Raw genomic sequence first — 22554 nt, forward strand, 5'->3', positions numbered from 1 at the left:
AAAGCTTTGATCTTGTTTTGGTGATATTTTGGTAAAGTATTTTTTTTAATGGGCAAAATAAAACATGTATTACATTTTTGTATTGCAAGTTATTAATGACCTGATTTTTGTATTATTTTTCAGTGTGATAGTCTATAAAATGATCAGTATGCACCTTGTGTATCAGGCTGTAGCTACATTACATTTTAAATATATTAGTTCAGCTTTAATCTGACAGGTGACAAAACACAGGAGGCAACAACTGAAGATGAAAAATATAGTTCAAGATTTAAAAAATGTAGATCAAAGATAAAGAGACATGACTGTAAGCTCACAATCTGATCCAGTAATAATGTGTTTGGTGATTTGCACTTGAAAATGTGTCAAGGTTAGAATACAGTAGATTTTAAAATTGGTATCTTCGCTCAACAGCATTCGGTGATGCTGTTCGATCCTGCTCACTCAGAAATATTAACATATAATCTCCAATATTACAGGAATGATGTTCCATCAGTGCGACCAGTCACATAATGAGTGATAGAGATAATTATTCATTGACCTCACGTGTCTAAAGCTTCATACTGATTTTCTAAAATTTAAACTGAGATTATACATTATGTGTAATAAACATTTGAGTGCAGGAGCTGCTTTAACAAACTGACAGTTGTCTTGTGTGTACTAGGGGTGTGTCCAAATACAAATATGTTATTCAGTAAAGCACAAATAGAACGTTTTTTACGAATATTTATTTTATACAAATATTTTCAAAATGATTTGTTTTCAGGAAGAAAAAAAAAGAAGTCAAATACCAGCGTGTAGGTCAGTTACATCGCTATCTCAGTCTCTCTCCTCTGCTCCGCTGTTACGTCTATCAGCAGGTTTCAACGAGGGGAGTCACATCCACCTGCTACATGACGCACATTTCCTTAATTGGACATCACACCCAGAGTTGGGGGTGTTCCCCAGAGATAAAGTGCTCCCAAGGGACTCTCCATAACCTGTTGTTCTCCTTCTACTTTCCACAAAGTTAGGTTGTAAAAAAATAGGCAATAAATGAAAAGTGCAAAGCAATAATCGCCTTTGAAGTTCTTCCCTGTTATTTGGTGTGCTGTCTCTGTGTTATGGGTGTATAAATACGAAGAGGTCAGTCTGCAATGAGGCGATGAGTAAGGTTTTAGCTCAGTAGTCAGCGCAGTCGTCTATGATCTGGGAGACTCCACCTGCGTAATATAGCTGATTCGTGAATACCTATTGTAACACTTTAATTTTCTAAAATTAAAAGCATAATAAAATCAAAAACAGGATTTTTAAGCCTCTTTCCATTTTTATTCGAATTCAAATACAAATACAAATAATTTTGCTGCCTCAAGAAATACAAATACAAATACTGGACTCTCTGCACATCCCTAGTGTGCACAGAGTCACAGTGTTATAACAGAAGGACATGCAGAGGTTTTATTCTGAGTGGAGGCTGAATTCACACCTTGTAATATTTGAATGTGAGTTCAAAGAAATGACTGATGTGCATAAAAGCAGTAACTTTAGATAGTCCTTGAATAACAAACTAATACCCAACCAGGATTTTGAGTCTGACAGACAGTAACCTCTGCTAATGAATGTGCTTCGATTCATACTTTGATACGGCCTGAATGAATGAGGAAATGAAACTCTGTAAGGAGGGAGGAGACAGACAGAAACTCAGGGTTTGTTGAATAAAAACCTGCCAGTGAGCAGATTAACTTCACAGAGTTTAAGTTACCGTGGTAACTGACCCAGAGTTTCTCTCATCTCAGGGTTAACAAACTCAGAGTTTTCACTAAACCCACTTTCTGGAAGACACCCCAGAGTCTTAAAGTGGATTTTGTGGACTTGCATGGGAATCATTGGTTGGAGTAGATTGCCATGGACTGATAACCTGTAACTTAATTTTATGTTAGTTATTACTTTTTACTCTGTAAGACTTTAGGACTTTTGTGACCAGCAGTAATCTTTCTTTTATGCAATGTTTGTTCTCTTGTTTATGGATTAATTTAAAACAACAACAACAACAACAATAATATTAAAATCATTGAAGAGAAAATAATTTTTTGTACAGGATTCATTGGGTGGATTAAATTTGGTTCAATTTTATTATATACAAACAGATTTGTTTGCTTTTCACCGACCAAAAGATTCTGGATTATGCTATTAAGCAATTAATTAGAATTAATTAATTGAAAGAGTTAACAAATGAACACTGTATCTACATTATATTAGAATGAGTTTTGAAACGGCTTTTCCAAAGTTTCATTCATTCATTCATTCATTCAATATGCTTTTTTTAAAATTTCATTATGACGCTTTTGGTCTCCAAATAAGACAATTTAACGATCTGGTTTATGATCTGATGGTATCAGTCAAACACGTCACTTGCACCAAAATTTTGGATATCCTCCAAGTTATTCCCTCCCTTCCTTCAACATTTAAGTCAAGTATTTCTGGTTCAGTAACATTAAGCAACACTCTCCACTGTTTTGCATACAACAGCGTGATGCTTAAAACTCTTTTTAATACACGCTCAGTGCATTGTTCTAAGTGGAAATTCATCCAAGAATCTCACACAACTTGTTTGTGTCTCTACCTGTTGTCTAAAAGTCTAATTGTCTGATCCAGTCAAAACATATTTGTGGTGCAGAACAATTTAAACAGAGAGTGAATCATGGGATCATCATGTCATTTAGATCCCACGGTGCTTAAAGTAAAATATACTTTGCTGTACTGTAATGATTTTGTATTACTGTTTAAAGATGCACTAAGTAGTACTTTTATATTAACAATGGAAAAAAATGACTACATATGATGTTGTACGGCCCGAAAACTTTATTGATTTGGTTCAGTCTCCGAGCTCATATTCTGATAAACCCACTGTACACTATCTGCCCAGCACCAAACAGCAGACAGACAAGATAGTGATGAAAGTCAAACATCTAGGAGCTAAAGAGCCAGCTAGTTGTTGGTAATATATTAGCGATATCAACTGTATAAAGTGATAAAATGTCAATGTATGTAAAGCTAATAGTGTTACCCCTAAGGGGCCAAAAAATCAACAAATGCAGGTTGAAGCTTGTAATGCAAAAGCAGGAGAATGTGAGAGCTTTTGTCAGTGTCAGACACAGAGTGCAAGGCTGTGACTACTTCCTGGTAGCAGCATGTGTCAGTGGAGACCCGGTAAATATTAAATTCACTTTTCTAAATATTGTAGAGAAGATTTGCTTTTTCCAGCTCTAGAACTATATGTATAGACCTACAGGCTTCTCCACTGTATGCATCCATTTTAGAGTATTTACTTTCCTTTAGACTAGACCTGAAATAATTAGTTGATAAATTGATAAGTTTATATATAAAAGAAACTACTACTAATCATTTAAGTAAAGCAAAAATGCCAACATTTACAGCTTCCAGCTTCTCAAAGGTTTATGCTGTTTTCCTTGGTCTTCCATGATAGTGAATATCTTTGGGTTTTGGTTTTGGTTTTAGACTGTTGGTTAGACAAAACAAGACATTTGAAGATGTCACTTTGACTTTGATAAATTGGATGGTCATTTTATGATGGCCAAAACAAAACAAACAAACAAACAAAAAAAAAAATCTGAATCTGAGAAGTTTCACAAACCTTTAAATTCATTAATTTAAAGGTTAATTAATAAGTGACTCACTCACTATGGTTTAGTGAAATTTAGTTTTTCTGAATATGTGTTAATCTTTATGTTTTCTGCTGTGTTTATTAGTTTTGTGATAATGTGTTGTAATCTATTTTTGGAAATGTCACTGTGTTTTTGTTTTGTTGTTTTGTTTTGTGAAATGTCATATTGTCATTGTTTTCTGGTACTTTTGAAAGGTGTTTTACACTTCAGAGCAACCACACCCAAGTGACACCCTGACACCAATATGCATTCTCCATACACATATAACATCATATTTATATATAGTCTTGGGCACTCTCTTATAATGTGCTGAATACACGTGACACAGTCAGTTAGATAAGATGAATAAATCTATCTCATCAGCCAGTCACACAGGACACAGAGAGAGAGAGAGAGAGAGAGAGAGAGAGAGAGAGGGAGAGAGCAAATTCCTCCACACCCAGAGACATAAACCACAAATCTCACAAGAGCTGCAGAATCATCCACAGGGACATTGGCATCACGCTCCATCTCCTGAGGGTAAGACGCTGTCTCATTTCTTCTTCTCTGTACATCTGCAGTGTTCTTCACACAGCAGGATAAACAGAGCTCGTAAAAAAAGAAAAATACATACCAAAGTGTGAGCTTGGTCAGTCGGCAGCAAACACTGCGGACACAAACCAAAGTTAGTGAAGTGAACACAAAAATAAGGAAGCACTTCAGCTGACCTTTTTACACTGTGTTTGTTCATCAGAGTCACAAATAGCTTCAGGAAATTAAAACATCACTGGAATCAGATTTTCTTTGTCTTTAAAGGTGAACTCCATCAGTTTGACAGATTAAGTTCAGTTAACTGTTCATGGGGAGAACATATCCACCAGAGATGATTTCTCATCCTTTGATCAATTCACTTAAATTAATTTGATTGAAATAACCAAAGTCAACTTATTATATAATATATTGCATTATTATGTGAAATAGTGTTCCTGTTCATCTTTCCTGCTCTTTTTGGTGGTCTTTGACTAAACACTTTAGTTATTTAACCTGCGTATACTGTTAAGTATTCTCAAATGCTACTTTTAATGTTTTACAAACAGAATGTTTATATTTTGTATTGTATGATGTGGACCTATGGTTTAATTATGTAGATCGAATGTTTTTACTGGATGAAATGTACCTACGTAGTTTAACTTTTAAACATACTGCAAGAGCTTTCGTTTCTGACTTTAATTTATGAACAACAGGAAAGTACCGCTGGCTCTCTCTAATTGGTGCGTAAGAAACACATTATTGCATTCCTCTTGATACTGCCTGAGGGAAGATCACTAAACCCGAAACACTGTATCTGCTTCCAGAGTATCTGCTGGTCAAAGCCTTTTTTTGGGTTCATTGCGCGTCTGCATTTTTGCACCTTCAGAACATTCTTTGCACTTTTCTGCATTTGACAGTGTGACCCATATCAGAGAATATTTATACATCTTTGCCTCACAAGTCACCAAACTTCATGAAAGTTCATTACTGAATCACCAGAGTGCTGCTATAGATGACAAGTAATGAATGCTATGCATCCCATGCCCATTATGCACATTTCCAGTTCTATATTTATATCCTGGGGCTCTACTGGAATATCTTTGCATGATTTACAGTTTAAAAAAACTCCTTATTTATCTTATACTGGCCCTTTATGCAGCCCCTCAGTTCAGCCTCTCTTTAAGGTCCCCGTCACATCTATTGTGAAGACCAAATAAATTGCTCACAACTTCAAACTGGGGCTATTTCTTTGATTCATCAATTAAAGGTGGAAAAAAACCCGCCAATTTTAAGGTCATTTGAAGAAGCTTGTCAGCATTTACGCTAATAATAATAATACACAAACACTGACATCTTTTCTGGGTTGCTAAATTGACCCGTGACAGATAGCCAGGCAGTGAAAGGGCTCCATGTAAATATATAATTGATCAAGTGTATTCAATAGAGAATATGTCACTCATTCATAAGCAGCCAATTGAGGTATGGTTATAGTACGGTACTACCCACTTGGCTGTTGTAAAAGCGAATACGATCTATCTCCTTTCAAAGAAGGTGAAGTCAGAGTCCTGAATTTCAGTTGAGCCCAAAACTTGCACTTTTGCAGAAACTTAGAACTTCTTATGACTATGGATGTTCATTCTTGACCTTTAGAAACAATATTTGATGCAGATAATCTAAGCACAAAGGTCCACTTACTAGCATCAGAGCTATCAACCATAACTCACAGCCTTGGAACTTCTTGTTTAAGACCTAAATCATAATATTAGTCTTGTATTTTAAACTCTTTTGCTTACTATGAGGGCAAAGAAATTAAATAAAATAGAATGAAATGTAAAAACTGATCTGACATGAGAATGTCCCCCACAACATAAAATAGTCTCCTTCAGAGTTTTGTAACATATATTGTGACTGGGGTGCTTATTCAGACATGTGAAAGTACCAGAATATTAATGTAATATAGTGTATGTCTTAGGTGAGAGACTCCAGAGTTGCCCTGTGGACGTATGTTGTTTAGTGTGTAAGCACATTGAGACTTCATTGACAGTTGGAGTCGTTATTCTTGTATAACAGTACACTTGACCAATTAACATTGTGATGGTTGTGATTCGGTGTCTCTTCCAGCTCTCTGAGTGGCCTCCTCCAAGATGCTCCGCTTACTGCTTTACCTGACTGCAGCCGTCCATTTTAGTACCTGTGGTGCCATGGACTTGTGCCAAGGAGACAACCAGTAAATATGTTTGCTGTATATTAGATGATATTAGATATGAAAAGGTTTCAGTAACTGATGTGAGGGAAATATCATCATTAGGACCAAACCAAAGACTTATCTCCTAAAATAAAAAGAAAGTGGGTTTGGTTGAGTGAATGACAGAAAATATTCAACCAAATAATGGGAGTTTATACTGTCTGGGAAACGGTTGACAACTCCCAGCAGATCTATGGAGTCCCTAGATGGTTCCCCCTCTACAGGAACTCACCCAGAGACTACAAGAAAGTTGGATACCCCAAACTGCTGCTCAGTGCAAAGATCCAACAGTCAGAGCCTTTTTCTATAAATTATGCAGCTGCATAGAGGCAACTAATCTTAGCCCCTACAGTGTTGCTCATCTGGGGGCTCTTGAGTATCCCCACACCTGCCTGGTGCCTCTAACTTTGGGCAAATCCAGAAACAGAGAGCCCTCCAGAGCCTATTCAGGAATTTGATTCCAGCCAATGATGTGTGCACAGGTATCTGGTTGGTATTGCTCCACCACATCTGGCTTCTTCTTCACCAGAGGGATGATATTCAACACCCCAAGTGAAAATGTGTGCTGCCACTGACAATGGACCTGACCCCTAAACTTTACCTCGCTGGCGGTGGGGCCCACATGATTACTGTGTCAATAAAACATAATTAGTCTGCTTCATTTGCAATTTACACTCCATATTATTGTGTTACTTCTTGGTCACAAAAAAAAAATCAAGCCTTGGACAGGAAACCAATAAGATCACACCTCTGCCATTATTAAACTAACCTTAAACTCATCAATAGATGCCTAAATAACAAGGCTCCCCAGGTGTTCAGTGACCTGGTGGTACCTCTCAGGTGTTTTGTGCTTAAATGTATGTATATGTATTGTTGAGTCTTGTGCAGTTTCATATGTATTTTACTGTTGACTTTTATGTATTTTAAAAGCCCATCTAGGGACGGGCACTGCAAACTAGCTTCAGCTATAAATATACAAATAAAGACTTAATAAAATAGCCTGCATTAGCGACAAACCGTATGTTCGATCCCCATTGTCAGGGCTTTCAGTTTGTGTGAATCATCAATATAAAAACATCTGTCTTTAACAAATCTGTCATTTTGCTGATTATGTTACTTGTATGTATATATTTGTCCCTCCCCACCTACACCAGGTGCGTCCTGTGCACTGTGACAGGCCCCACTGTCATCGATATCCACGGCCATCTTAACTCTGTCCAGGACCGGTGTGCGTACACTCTGATGGAGACCAAATCAATCCCAGATTTAAAAGTACACGCGACCTTCAAGGAACGACGCCGTACAGATGTTAGTTTTTTGGACAGTGTGATCCTGCAACTGGATGGGCCAGGTGTCAATATTAATCTGGAACAAGGTGGGAGAGTTCTGGTAAGATGGTGCTGTGGTGTATTTTCATTAAGTGTCATTGGTGTGCTTAAAGACAAATTAAGCTATGCAGATTGATTTCATAAATCTTATAAGCAATAAGTGCTAGTGTGTTAAAATCTTATTGATGATGTATTTGTAATCTCATGAATCACATTTAATCACGATTTACGTATAGAAGCACAGTAAAAGAATCATAATCATACACTGGAGAAGTTTGAGTGTGTTTGTATTACATGTCACTTTTCTTGGGTCTGCATTAAAGTCTTCACCTTAAAAGTCTTCACCACTTAAAAATACACCCTGGAGAAGATCAAGAAATAAGGGTGTAAAGTGACAAGAATAAATATTAAGGCCAGAAGACAACTTGGCAATAAGGGTGTAAAATGATCCCCAATACTTATATTAAAAAAATGGACATAACCAGATAGAATTGAATATGACAGTACATATCCACGACAGCTCAAGACCTGTCTTGAAGAGTTTTGACCAACAACGAGTGAGGAAGATAACAATAGGTGTGACCTGTGCCGACCCAAGGGTATAAAAACTACGCCCTGAAGGCAAGAACCTTCAGAGCGACCTGGTTCATCTTGTATGCACTAATTTGCTCTCCTTTATTGCCAGCATTAAAGAACACTTTGCTGCTTGGACCTCTGACTCCTGATTTTTTATCATCAAAGAGCAGGTTTTTGATCTGGTGTTTTCTTCATCTGTCATCCATCGATTTGACATGACAGTGCCACAGTTGTAACGTGTCAATATAAAATCCTCTTGTGCTCAGCCTTGCAGGATTGTTGGCAAGGCTGTTGTGTTTTTCACGCTACTGACAACAAATAAATAATTACGTGGACTGTAGATAAATTAATTTCTGGTCTCTTTTCTGCTCCTGCAACTGTATAAACTCATCTCTGTGTTTCCTCTTCTTTGATCGTCTGTAGATAGAAAGAATGTCTCCTTTATTGTGAAGAACTCAAGGCCTCAGTAAGCTTGTAACGAACCTGTCAGAAAGTCTAACAGCATCTGAGACTCCCATTCTGATGGCATATTTGGGGGGCTCAATCCAAAAGTCTCTGAAACAACTGGAAAATCTCACCCACATTATGCAGTCAGGATGCAGCCAAGAGGAAACCTCCTTTGTGGAGTAGTTTATATTCTGGCAGAGTGGGTTTATACAAAAAGTGGATACTGCGAATCACAACACAGCTATTACAATAGCTTCCTCTGGTTTCTGCTCCCTGGCAGTCAGTCCACTCCATGGTCAGCACCATCAGGACTGTTTGCTATTTGCACATGCACACATTTCCATAAGAAGAAGTCTAATTAGCCAAACGTACTGTATGTGGGCTTGATCATTTTTTAAAAGCAAAAAGTGGAAAATGAAACACCAGATTCAGTCAATGATTGAGCAGAAAGTGTAGCTTGTAGCTCTTAGATTTTTACACGGTGAGAGGCAGCAGGAGTAGTTGAATTATTTAATCGCTTATTAATCATAACTCTCTCTTATCCCTCTGCTGTGATGCAGGTGGACAACGTAAAGATGACGCTCAATGCCACGGCTCAGCTGGTTCACGGTGTGGAGCTCTCGAAGGACCAGGACGGAGTGACCGCAAAGATGTCCCACTTGAAATACTTGATGACTGTCTTCTTTGATGGCTCCACTGCACAGATACACATTAAAGGTACAGAAAACCAAATCCTGGAGGGATTCATGAAGGAACAGACTATGTGGAGTCAGGATATGATTAGCCTAGCTTATCATAAAGCTGACCCTGTCAAAAGTTCACAAATATACCTTCAAACACCTTGAAGCTCACTGGTTAACATGTTGTCTCTTGTTTGTTTAATAAACACAAACAGAAATGTAAAAACCACAGTTTATGGATTTAGGGGTAGTTACATGTTGAAACTATTTCAGACTTGGATATAAAACACAAAGACGACAAACATTTGAGCCAATTGGCTGCAAACACTTCTCCAGCTGCTCCCATGCTCCCGGACAATCCTCCTAGGCCACAAACACACACACACGTTATTTTTGAGCTGGGGTCTATTAACAGTTGCTAAACTGTTCTAAACTCTAGCTTCTCTTGCTGAGTCTCCCTCTCTGTTAAAATATGTCTGCATCTTTATTATGGGTGTAGTGTGTTGTGCTGCATTTTGTTTGGATGGGCGCTGCTCCTCCACCATGAGCCTCCAGAACAGATTCAGTGCTCCTTGTCACAGATTCTCCAACTCTGTGGACCCTTTGCTTGATAAGATGAACATCATTCTTCCAAAAGATATTCTCTCAGTTGGTGTTTTGATGATAGTGGTGAGGAGCAATAACTTATCAGTCCAAATTCTCCCATTGTACAGTGTGTGTGTTGTTTTTTTCATATATATCTTTGTTTTTCTTGTCTTTAAAAACACGTTGCCTAATATGTTGGTGCTGAGGCATGCACCATATCCATGCATCAGCTGCAATTACATTATTGTGGTAGTTTTTGTGGTGTGTGCAAGTATGAAGACCAGTGTGTGTCAACAAATGGACACTTTCATTAGCATCACCTCCTTCACTCATGTTTAACATTTAGTTGACCGGACACATTATATTATATTTTATATTTTTATATATATTACTCTGCTGATATGAACATGCCAACACCAGGTCTCTCCACCACCATCATCAAAACACCAAATGAGTTTGTTTTGGAAGAATGGCATTCATCCCTCCATCAGAGGTCTACAGACTTGGAGAATCTATAACAAGAAGCACTGAAGGTATTCCTGATAAAGTGCTCGATGAGTGTATGTTGTAGAATTATGTTGTTTGCGGTGCCTCTGCTGCATCACTCAAGAGACAAGCCAATGTCACTGTTAAGACAGTTGCATTTTTCAAAGGTAGAAAACAGCCAAACTGCTTCCACACATTACTTTTGGTATTATGATAATCTGTTCAGCATGGCTGAACTTGTTAGTCAGCTAGTTTTGTCCATTTTGCGTTAGCAAAGAGAACCAAAATAGCCTAAGGCAACAAGACGGCATCAGACAGACCCGCCCTATGCTGGTGTGCAAGCCGCAGCCTGTTGTGTTTATACACTGAGAGTTTTGATTTCAAACAGATCATTACATGTGACTATTTAACAATGCCCATGACATTACAACTCCCACAAGGACACAAGTGCGAATATGTACATATTCATTGTTGGAGACACTGTGCAAAAAGCTGCAAAAGAGATGGAAGTGTAGTAGTATTGACAAGAGCAATATTGACAAGAGCAATATACTACCAGACTTACAAATTTCTCCTCAATTTTATCTTTATCTAAAAGTGGCTGTTGTGACTGTTTTTAATCAATGAAGGACTGCTTTTCTTTGTGATGCCAGTTTATTGATCTGACTCTTCTCTACTTGTTCTCTCCTGAACCTGGCCAGGACCACGTGGACAAGTTCCCCCTGTGGAGGGATTGTGTGGAAACTCCAACAGGTCGTTCAGTGAGGAGAAGGCTTCTGACTACAGCCCCACAGAGTAAGAGCTCCATCATAACATGAATGTCCCGCTGAAGTTCACTTACTGTGGGGTTCTTGTATAAAGCAGTTTGTTTGGGTACTCTGTGTGTTGGTTTATGGTCTTGATCCTCTGCTGTTTTTCATCCTCTAGCTGTGAGGTGCAACACGCAGATCCCTCTAATAGTACGATCAGATGCCAAATAATGACTGGACGGTGAGCAGAGACACACCTGAACACAAATAAAACACCGATGTTCCTGATGTGAGCAGAGATGCAATCGAAAGCTCAACACACCTAAACTCAGATAATCAACCTTTTTATTTGGGTAAAAGAGGTCATTACACTTAGAGTTGACGCAAATCTGTATGACAAACAGTTTCAGGTCTGCTGGCATAAACTCCATCCTGTTTTTAGGCTTACCGCTTGTTCAGACCAAACAGCACAGCATAAAAAACTAACACGGATGTAGGGCTGGGCGATATATCATATTAGTTTGATCAATTAGTTTTTTTCTTTTTACCTGATGTGTAAAAGTTGTGAGAATCGAGTTATTACAATATGCACAAAAAGTTTATTTTAAATTAAAAAGTAACTTAGATGGTAGCTGCTACATTAGCTGTTTTGAGTGAATTTAATGATTACACAGAGCTGCCAACTTTTGACTTCAGCTTGGAGTGAGATTTGTTCCGGGGGGGTTGGTTTGCGTTTGTTGACGAGGTACAGTATCATCTCTAGTTATGAGAATTGAAGCTCTGGGAGTCAACTAAGCAGTTTCCAGATTCTACTTGGTTTGTCTGTCTCTACCTGCCGGGTAGCTAATGCTAGCTAGCAGCACTCTGCTGGTATCTGCTCTGTCTGTGCTGAAACTTATTATTAAACTGGATTTAGAGTTTGAGGAGATTTAGAGTAGATTTTGTACTCTACTTAGTTGAAGCATGTGGTAACATCTGAGTCAACAGCTGTGTGGGATAACCTGTATTTTATGCATAATGATGACAGCCAGGTCTTTTATTATTCTTGCACAACTGTCTAAAAATATATGATGTATCAGTCCTGCTTTTTGCAGTCAAACAAAAGTGATTAAAGTTGTGAATCAATGTCCAGCTTAAGAAAAACCAAAACCATTATATATACAGTATATCAAGATTTTTTGGCCATATCAACCAGCCCTACACAAGATTTTTAGGGCCACACTCGGCATCGCAGGACCACATGACACCCACTGGCCAAAAATTCCTTTTTTCCCCGTTCACAATCATCACAAACAGGAAGTCTATAATACAATTAATAGATTTTTCTGTGTGCCACAAACACCTAATGTTAATTTTCGCTAGCAAAAAACAGGCCTAAAACCATTAAAACAAAACATACTCACTGGAAAAACTGATCATCCAACTCATTGATGGTTCTTTTATTACAACCAAACGCTGATCAAGACTGTTTTTAGGCAACCACAATGTTGCAATTAACTTAAGTGAACTGAAAACACGCTGTGAAATAGCAGCAGCTACACCTATACGCAATGGTTACTTTATGTAAGCAACGTTGTCGCCATGGTAGCAACTTGTCAATCAGAATGTAGCCACGCCCTAAAGCATATACTGTTTTATCGTCTATTTTACTCTAAGACTTGAAACTTGCAATTAAGACCATAAATTCAATAGGAAATAGTTTACTGAGATAATAAATCAAGAAGAGAGAAGTAGGGTCATTTTCTCATAGATTTCCATACAATCAGACTTCTTTTTGCAGCCAGTAGAGTCGCCCCCTGATGGCCATTAGATAGAATGCAGGTTTTTGGCACTTCCGCATTGGCTTCTCTTTTCAGCCCCGGAGGTTGCTGCTTGATGGTGAGCAGCCTTCATTGGAATGAATAGGGCGCCATCTTGGATGGCAGTATCCAGTTATCTTTTAATGTGGTTGGAAGGTTTATCACACACACTGCACAGCGGTTTATAATATTTAATAATTTTATCTTCCATCTTGATGATCACCAGGTAAATTGATTTGATTGGCTGACACAATATTGCCACAATATTTAATTTTGTTGTGGCAAACGATGAACCAGGTTCAACCTTTTTACTGGATGACGTGACTTTTCATTTTTGAACTGGAGGTCGGAGGAGGCTACATTGAGCCCCTTACTTCACAATGATTAAATAAAACATAACACAATGCTGTTAAAATTAAAAATAATAATAATAAATAATAATATTATAATAAAATGCCTTTGTCTTGTAGTTTATCTTGATAAAAATTTGCTGCTCATTATTCCATCTCCCACTTTCCCCTGTCTGCATCACTGGAACAGCTGTAATCTCCTGAAGGAGGCGCCCTTCACTGCCTGCCACAGCCACGTAGACCCACAGCCCTACACAACTGCCTGTTCCAACACTTTATGCAAATATCCTGCAGTGGACGGTCTAGACTGTCAGTTTCTGGAGGCCTACGTCAGAGCCTGCAGCCTGTACAGCAGTAATACACCAACGGGCTGGAGGACAAAAGCTATATGCTGTAAGACTTTTCTTCAATGCACTGAAAAAACGAACTACCTACACAATACAACCCCACTGTAACAAGACCTCAACAAAAACAGGATTTTATGTGAACCAGAAAGGCTTCCAGATTGTATGAATTGTTTTAGGGAGCCCTTGGCAGAGTATTGTAGTTTCTCAGGAACATGGGAGGTTTTTGGCCACAGCAGTAGTTAGGAGTAATTCTCTTGTGAAGATGTGAGTTTGTACCCTGATATTTTACCAAAAACATCAATAGTATGTGGAATTGCAGGTAAAGAGGTTACTGGATTTGAAATGTACAGGAGCAAATCATCAGCATACAGTGAAAAATCTGGGTTTCTCCTAATCATAAGTAATGAGGAACAATTTACTAACTACCCAGTATGATGCACCATAAGGGTGCACAAACAGAATAACTAATAATTAAATAAGCAGTAATAAATTAGTAAACAACTGGCTTAATGGCTTTATTAATGGTTAATAAATCATTTACTAATGTTTTATAGATCAACAACATTTGGGTTGCCACTTCTTTTTAGTTAGCGCTTCAGTCCATCAGGAAGATGCTTCCAAATCGACTGCTTACCATGTGGAAAAGAGCTCCATGTATAAACAGCCTATTTACAACTGCAGACCTCTAGGGTCTAGCACCACCTATTTTGCAAGGACACGTGGGTGAACTTTGCTGTGGTGTGACTAGAGCTTAGACCAATTTTTTTATTAAAACTTGATTCAATAACATTTATGGATTATAAAAGTGGCCTTATTATTTATCTATAAAGCATTAGTAAACATGACATCAAGCAATGACAGGCCTGAGTACAAAAATCAAATACTAAGGATATTTATACTAATTTCTGAGCAAAAAAGTTTAATTTGACTTTATAAAGAGGAAGCAGTACCAGTTTCATGTGTTGTTCTGCTGGTTTTCCTTCAGCCTGTAACATCTCTCTCTGTGTCTCTCTGTGCAGCTGAGTCCCTTTGTCAAGATCGTTTCTGCAGTGCTCATGAGTTCTGCGGTCAGGACATCCACACCAGTGAAACCCGTTGCCACTGTCGGGCCGTATTTGCCTCCACATACAGATCTCAAAACACTTTAGGTGAGACAGCTTTAACACAACAAAGCGTCCTGCTGCCTGTTGCATGAGCTGAACTCAAGTCTGAGTGTAAAAGTCAACACCAACTACTACATTTTAACGAGTTAGCTTCACACTAAACTAGCTAACTTGTTCAGTTGCACCATCTCCACTAACAGGATAAAAAAACTCTGTCTCATTGATGTTCCTCACATCCCACGTCTGTCAGCTTGGGGCGTTATCAAGCTGGTCCAGATCTATTTGAACTACATTATATGCTTTTGGGTAGTTTAATTAATAACATTGCAAAATATTTAGTAAACTGATGTTTTGTGTGAATAATCCTAATTTGTGAATGTCTGATGTCTGGCAGATTAATGCAGTAAAGTAAAATCCTCTGAAAAGTAAAAGTAGTATAAAATATAAATACTTAAGTGTGGTACAAGTACCTTTAAATTACTGTAAATGCGTCTTCTTTCCTCTTCCCTATTTCATGGTTCTTTGGCTGTACTTCACATGGTTTAATTCAAGGATAGGTGAGAATAGAATAGGTGATATTATTTATGCCCTCAGAACAACTCCAGAATCAAAGAAATGTTCAAAAGAAACGTTTTTAAAAGAACTCTTAAGGCTTCAATCGTCACACCAGCATTAAAAATGCCAACATTTTCTATCAAATCAATTCATTTAAATGAGCTTGCTGCAATCAGTGAATACGCTTGTTGTGGTGAAGTAATTCTGTGCAGAACTTTGCTTTACTCTGCAAATTTGCGCCATCAACCAACAGCAATCAAACTGGAGAGTCCAAAAGAGAGAAAGCTATTGTGGCTCCCCTTTCATTTAACATCCTCTATATGAGTATAAATTGCTCCTCAAAGGGACAATGGTTCATAGACAGTTATGAGACAGCAATTGATGGTAGAAATACGTACCCTGAATAAACTGTGAGAACTGTCTGAGTAGTTCAGAGAGCTATCGTGACTGTCTGTCTTTAGCATGATCCTGGCTTACTAGCGAGTATGTCCAGCTACAGTCGTACATCTACTAGCCCTGTGAGTATTTACGATGCCAGTAAACTTCTAGAATCACCTATTTTGCAAAGACACATGGGTGAACTTTGATGTGCCCTTCTCTGGTGTGACTAGAGCTTAACATACCATTCATTTTTTGTTATCAAAATAGGATTCAGGTTCACGCCTGTCTGTTGAAACAGAAATGCTCCATTTTAATCAATACAGCTGTTGTGTTTCACTTGTACTATATGTATGTAACCGAAGAATTTGATTAGAACCAACTGCTGGCTTCACAATCCACAATGCACTCACAAGGTTGCAACGTAATTTTTTTTGTGAATGTTGCATGTATGTTTTACTTTCACTTGTGTGTGTTCAGGTGAGGCGGTCTGCAATGAGACCTCTCGGTCGATTAATCTGGTTGGTTGTCTCCTGGGGGACAAAGGCATCCAATACTCTGACTTACACCTCTATGACAAGACCTGCAGAGCTGAGATAGACAATGTGACCCACATGGTGACCATAGGCTTCGACAGCAAAACCAACCCCTGTGGGACGATGGTCAGGGTGGGTGTCTCTCCTCTACTTATTGACTCTCAACAAGCGGCCAGATCTCCTTTGTAGTGTTTAATCATTCTATAGTTGCAGCTCTGACCTGTGACCACCTGGGTTTCTTTTAATGTTGCTGATCTGTGAATGTCTAAAAAATGTCTTGACTCCTTGTGACCCTGCAGCTGGATGAAAACGGCAACATTGTCAACAAGAATGGCATAATCGTGGAGACCACCAAACAGGAACTGATGGATTTCACTTGCCCCTTTGTTATACCAGAGATAAAAATCGATTTCTCAGTGGGCATCAAAGTCAATAGTGCCAACAGCAGGTGGGTCATCTGCAGGGGTTTAACGATGTATTGTGGCACAGCATACTGCAACACAAAAAATGTGATAATATGCATCGTGAACCAGATTCTTTTCTCCAGATTCAAACTCCTCCCTCTAATTTTCTCCTAATCAAAATCATATTGATGAAGAACACACATTTAACCAATGCAGACTTAATAATAAGAATACCATTCTTCATTATATCCTGCTGCTATTGATCTAAAATTTTGAATCCATATGTGAAAATTGTTCACCTAGTGTTAATCAAGTAGCGCCTGGTAACAGCTTCCTACCACTTCCTCTTCCTCTTATTTTAACCCCTTGATTTCATCATTGTCAACTGTATGCCACATCATACTGATGCTGGCATACACAATAAAACCACCCTGCTACAGCAAACTTCTGAACAGGACCATGTATGATTTCTTCTGCTAGCCCCCTTTAAAAGCACTTTAAACATATAATCCATTTTACACACATATTTTATAGGATAAAACGACAAAAAAAATCCAAATACCATTTGGTTTGTTGAAATAAGAATCACTTAAAATTATCATTAATTTGCAGCTGAAAATATTTTAGACATTTAACGTAAATATTTAAACTTTCAAAAATAACATAAATGTAGCTGACTGTATTGTGACACTCTGACAGGAGGGTGTATGTAGTTCTGTTGGTTTAGAGATCTTTGTAGTTTGTGAATATAAGATAACTGAAGTAAGTGTGTGTGTGTGTCCAGCACTGTGATCCAGTATGTTACATCTGGAGTTTGGAATTACACTCTGACCATGAAGGCGTACACCGACGCCGGCCGTACACAGCTTGTGGATTCGAACACCGAGCTCCACCTGGACCAGAAGGTCTGGTTTGCGCTGGAGACGGACGGGCTGGATAGTGAAATCATTTCTTTGGTGACGCAATCCTGCTATGCAACCAGCGAACCATCACCCGATGCGAGTCTGAGATATGATCTCATCATTGATGGGTGAGAGACACAAAGAGGTTGTTACCCAGTCTGTGGACGCTGAGTTTTCTGTAGTCAGTTTTATTTAAGAGCCCCAAAATCTTACATTGTCACTGGTGCTGTTAGCTAAGAGGCTTTCTGTGGGCAAGAAATGTCTGGATGAGATGGCTCAGGGTGAATAAACCTTTGACTCTGTTGTTCAGATTGTTCGGTTGTCACTATGTGCTCATTAACATCACTCACACCGAGTACAACTGAGTGCTGAATGGTCAGAGGTGCCAACATGCAAAACTTAAGTTGTTTTATATTCTAGTTCTACATGTAAAGCAAATATATAGGACATTAATAGTGGATTTCCACAGAAGACTTTGGGATATTTATACATTTCAGAAATTCCAACTCATTCTGCATGTGTGATGTGTGTTTTCCTGTTTCTGAGCAGCTGTGCGAACGCTGCTGACAAAACTGTGCAAGTGGAGCGCAACGGAGACGGAACATCCAGTTACTTCTCCTTTAACATGTTCGAGTTCTATGGGCAAAATGGACAAGTCTACCTGCACTGCAAGCTGAACCTGTGTGTCAAAGAAGGCAACACCTGTGCTCCGGTACGTTCCCAAAAAATAGTCACACAAACACAAATACAAATACAAGCTTCCCTTCATCCTACAACTGTTAAACCAGAACATCACTTTTCAGATGTATCAGGTTGGTGCTGTGCTTTTCAACAATATGATCAGTCAGTGTCATCCACCTATGATACACTAAATGACAATCTACCTTTGCAGCCATAAATTATGGTAAAAAATATGAGTCAAAAACCATCAGTATTAATCTGCTGCTATAACAGCCTCCACTCAGCCTCCAGATTTTGAAACACTGATGTTGGGTGATAAGTCCCGGCTTGCAGTTGGCATTCCAGGTCATCCTAAAGATGTTGGATAGGGTTGAGATCATGGTTCTGTGCAAACCAGTAAAGTTTTTTTACACCAAACTGAGAAAACCATTTCTTTATACACCTGACTTTGTTCACAGGGGCATTGTCATGTTGGGTTAAGATATTCCTTCATTGGAACTAAGGGGCCCAAACCAGAAAAAAACAGACCCAGACCAAAAGCACACTAGTGTATGTGGACAGGGACATTGCATTCCATACAGCCACATCACTTGTGTGGCTAAAAACATGAAAATTGAGTTCCCTGATATCTTCCATGGTTAAGGCGCATATCACATAACTGCAACCTCTATGGTTTCATTCTGGCCAGGGGACCTTTGTTGTGTGCCACATCACATCATAAGTTCAATATATTCTGTCAGCTGTTTTAGCTGTGTTCAAATATCTGGATCAGCATTGGAACTAAAGTGTGAACTGTCTGAACCCTAAAATTTTCTCTTTCTCTTTTTCTCTTCTCTCAGAGCTGCAACCCGACTTCAAGGACACGCCGATCCACCAGGTATAAATATGCAGATGAAAAACCAGCCATCCTCATCATGGCCTGGAATACTTAGGTAAGATAAATCTCTGCTGCTGAACAGGGCTGCAGGTGACTAATAAGCACCAGTGAAGGTACAGCGGCTCTGATGGTGAAGACCCACTGGAAGCGGAAAAATTTGTAATATCACCCCCATTACTTCTCACTCGTCACTATGGGACGATGACAGCAAAGCAGAGATATTTACAGCATAATCACAACAATAAAGGGCCACTGCGTGTGTGTTTCGGTAATATTTAAGTTTTAGCAGATTGAAAACAGGTTATATGTTTCTGGAATCAGTCGTGTTTGACCCTGTATCACTATGGATCACAAGGAGAAGATCTTTGCTGTTGCTCTGGTCCTCCTTCATCATTTCATTTGCCTTCGTCCCTGTAGTCTCAAAGGGAAGGGTCGTATAGCAGGAGAATTCCCAAAACTGCAACAATGCTCTCCTCTACGGACATCTTCCTGGAGCTTCCTGGTCCACCACCAAACCACTTTGTCTGTTTCACTGCATCACTTCCGGCTGAATTTGCATACAGTTGAATTTCTGAATCACATTTTTTGTGCCGCTGGTCAGTCTTGTGTTGCCTGGAATCCCACAGTGCCTTGTAAAGGGAACTTGTGTCCCACAGAAAATGAATGGGAGCAAACTTTGTGTTACGCCGCTTCCAGTAGGTCTTCGCTGTAAGTCTAGTTTTAAGAAATAAGCAGTTGCAAATTAAATTTTGAATCATTTTGGGTTGATGCAGAATTCATTTGTGGTGAATACTGACCTTTGAATTTGTCCGTACAAGCAAGATAAAGGTTTGACAACAAAGCGACAGTGGTTACCATCTCACCCCATGATCACCTGTTATAATGTGGCCAACGTTCCTTACTTGACAACATGCATACATGATAACAAGACCAAGAGATATGGTTAGAGACTAATTTCTGGAGCAGTCACTGGCACTCCTTACGCTGTGTGCACAACTTCACGCATTGCCGGATTAATGGAGGCCTAAAGACATTCATTCCAATGGAGGATGAATAACAGACAGGAATGGATTAGTTCTTGCTTGTGGCCGTTGAATCCGCTGGTCCATTGGTCCACTGGATCACAGATTCATTGGATTTTTCCAAACTCTAAGTTGAAACTGGACTGTCAATAAAATCAGAAGTAGGCAGTAAACAAGACGTTTTGGTGTTTGTTCAGGCAGAAGTAAACTGATTAAATTTTTTTCCACATTAAGAGTTTAGTTATGGTTTGTACAACTGATATTACAATGTAACATGCTATGTTTTCAACATATTCCCTCCAACATGTATCATTACTGAAGGGCTTTGCTGCTTATGATCACATGAATATTTGTTTGACCATTTCACTAATAATGAGACCCACAATAACCGTCTATTGTTGGGTCATAAAGGCAGGAATGCCCAGATGAAGGAAGGAGTAGGCTTTCCTCCATGTTGTTTTGGTAGTTTGGTCCCAGAGGCAGGGATCATGTCAAAAAAAAGGAGCAAGTTATGCAAACTGCGCAGGCAAACCATGTAATATAAAAAGAACTGTGTCTTCTGTTTATGTCCTTTTCAGAGTCTATCAGGGCCTTTACAACTCTGCTGTTTACCTTACTATCTGGAACAGAAGTTTTCCTGCTGTGATAACTTTCCAGAGTTGTCTTTGCAGGTTGCCTCCATGGTGACTCGGACTGGACAACAAGCAGTAGATCTCTGCAACGATTGCTGATCAAGAATCTGGACACCTGAATCCCTTCAATTTTGTAAACGACATCTCCTGAAAAGATTAGCTCAGTTGTGATTGCTCTGAAGCCATTCAGCACACAGAACTGTAACAACCAGACAGCGCCGACCCTCCTCCAGCATCGACTGGGTTGATTCAGTTCAGTTCTGAGTTTCCAAGAATGATTAATCTGAGATGGTTTATTTGATTTAATCCAGTTGGGAGGCGAAAACCACCTTAATGATCAGCCAAATCCATAAAATGTGAACATTACAACCAGAGCATGGATAGTTTCTCATCAACATATCTGAGCAAATCTTTGACTGAGTGTCCAGAATGTGTTGCTGTGCCCTCCTCAGTGATTTACACATTATACAAACCAAACATGCAGCCCAAACACAAAAGAGTTTTAGTAATATTTCTTTAAAGATGCAAATCTTGATAGAACAGTTTTCAGCAGACCAGGGAAGTGTTGCACCTTTATACACTATCTCCAGGATGTTGCACGGTTTTGTCATAATTGTTGTGGCCCAAAATTATTTTGTTTACTGTAGCTTCTCTGCAAACTGCAAACAGGCTTCTAATTAGAGTTTTTCAGAAATATTTTGAAGATTGGACAAAATTTGAAGCTCATAAACGGTTGAATTTACATTAATTCCAGTAATTACAAGATTGGGATTTCCTGGAGGGACTAGTTCTACTACTTGATACTTTCACTCTACTGATACTAACATGGTGAAGGGATATAAATACTATGCTACCATATAAATACTATATTTACAGTCCGACCTAAAAACAACCTAAAATATATAAAACATATTAGGAATAGTTGAAATAGTTTGACATTAGGATAAATTGGGAGCATTTGCTTTCTCTCTGAGAGTGAGATGAGAAAATTGATCATTAAAGGATACTAATGAGCAGAGCCAAACCAACAATAAATTCATCTGCTTACAATTATCATATGTGTATCTAAAGCCTGATATATCTTATTCCTCTGTCCTCATACACATCAGTGAGCCACTGTTGCTCTGGGCGACATGTTCCTTAGCCCCAAAAACCACAGTCACGTTTGTTTGTTTCTAAACGCCTCCACAGACTAATAAGTGCGATCACGTTTTCAGTCTCCAGAGGGTCCGGGTCAGCTTCACAAGCTTGTTGTGCTACATATCACAATTTCTTGACTTTGTACTGAATTTCTATGAGAAATTAATAATGTACAGTATAGTGCACACACAGAAATACTCTCTGGAGACTGAAAACGTGATCGTTGTTATTAGTCTTTGGAGACATTTCTAAACGAACTAGCGTGCCTGAACTCCTTGTGGCCGAGGAACATGTCACCCTGTGCAGCGGTGTGACTCACTGATGTGTTTTTAATAGCTTTTGGACAACAACTAAGGTTTACGGCACAGAGGAATAAGATATATCAGGCTTTGGTTACATACAGAATACTTAAAGTAGGATGAGTTCATTGTTGGTTTGGCTCTGCACATGTTGACAATAACAGAAATATAGAAAATTGCCATGCATATCCTTTAATCCCTTAAACACAGAGCTGGAGTCAGTATACGGTTAGCTTAGCTTAGCATAAAGAATGGAAGCAG

General features: G+C 38.8%; 1 protein-coding gene across 1 annotated transcript; it reads left to right on the top strand.

Moving 5' to 3' along the window:
• Positions 1–4142: 4142 nt before the first annotated feature.
• On the top strand, positions 4143–21946 carry LOC121894365 (uromodulin-like). The gene is made up of 14 exons (XM_042406910.1): positions 4143–4181; positions 6294–6399; positions 7572–7806; positions 9329–9485; positions 11221–11314; positions 11447–11509; positions 13608–13810; positions 14784–14912; positions 16281–16468; positions 16636–16784; positions 17525–17770; positions 18192–18354; positions 19163–19255; positions 20894–21946. Exons 2-13 carry the CDS (start codon positions 6317–6319, stop codon positions 19253–19255), a joined length of 1803 nt encoding a protein of 600 aa, XP_042262844.1. The 5' UTR covers positions 4143–4181; positions 6294–6316; the 3' UTR covers positions 20894–21946.
• Positions 21947–22554: the final 608 nt, after the last annotated feature.

The sequence above is a fragment of the Thunnus maccoyii genome, chromosome 3, assembly GCF_910596095.1.
Source record: "Thunnus maccoyii chromosome 3, fThuMac1.1, whole genome shotgun sequence".
NCBI classification, from domain to species: Eukaryota; Metazoa; Chordata; class Actinopteri; order Scombriformes; family Scombridae; genus Thunnus; species Thunnus maccoyii.

Coding starts and splice junctions, on each gene's coding strand:
- LOC121894365 (XM_042406910.1), top strand. CDS start 6,317: ATGCTCCGCTTACTGCTTTACCTGACTGCAGCCGTCCATTTTAGTACC. Junction 9,486..11,220: donor TGCACAGATACACATTAAAG/GTACAGAAAACC, acceptor GAACCTGGCCAG/GACCACGTGGACAAGTTCCC. Junction 16,785..17,524: donor GTCAATAGTGCCAACAGCAG/GTGGGTCATCTG, acceptor GTGTGTGTCCAG/CACTGTGATCCAGTATGTTA.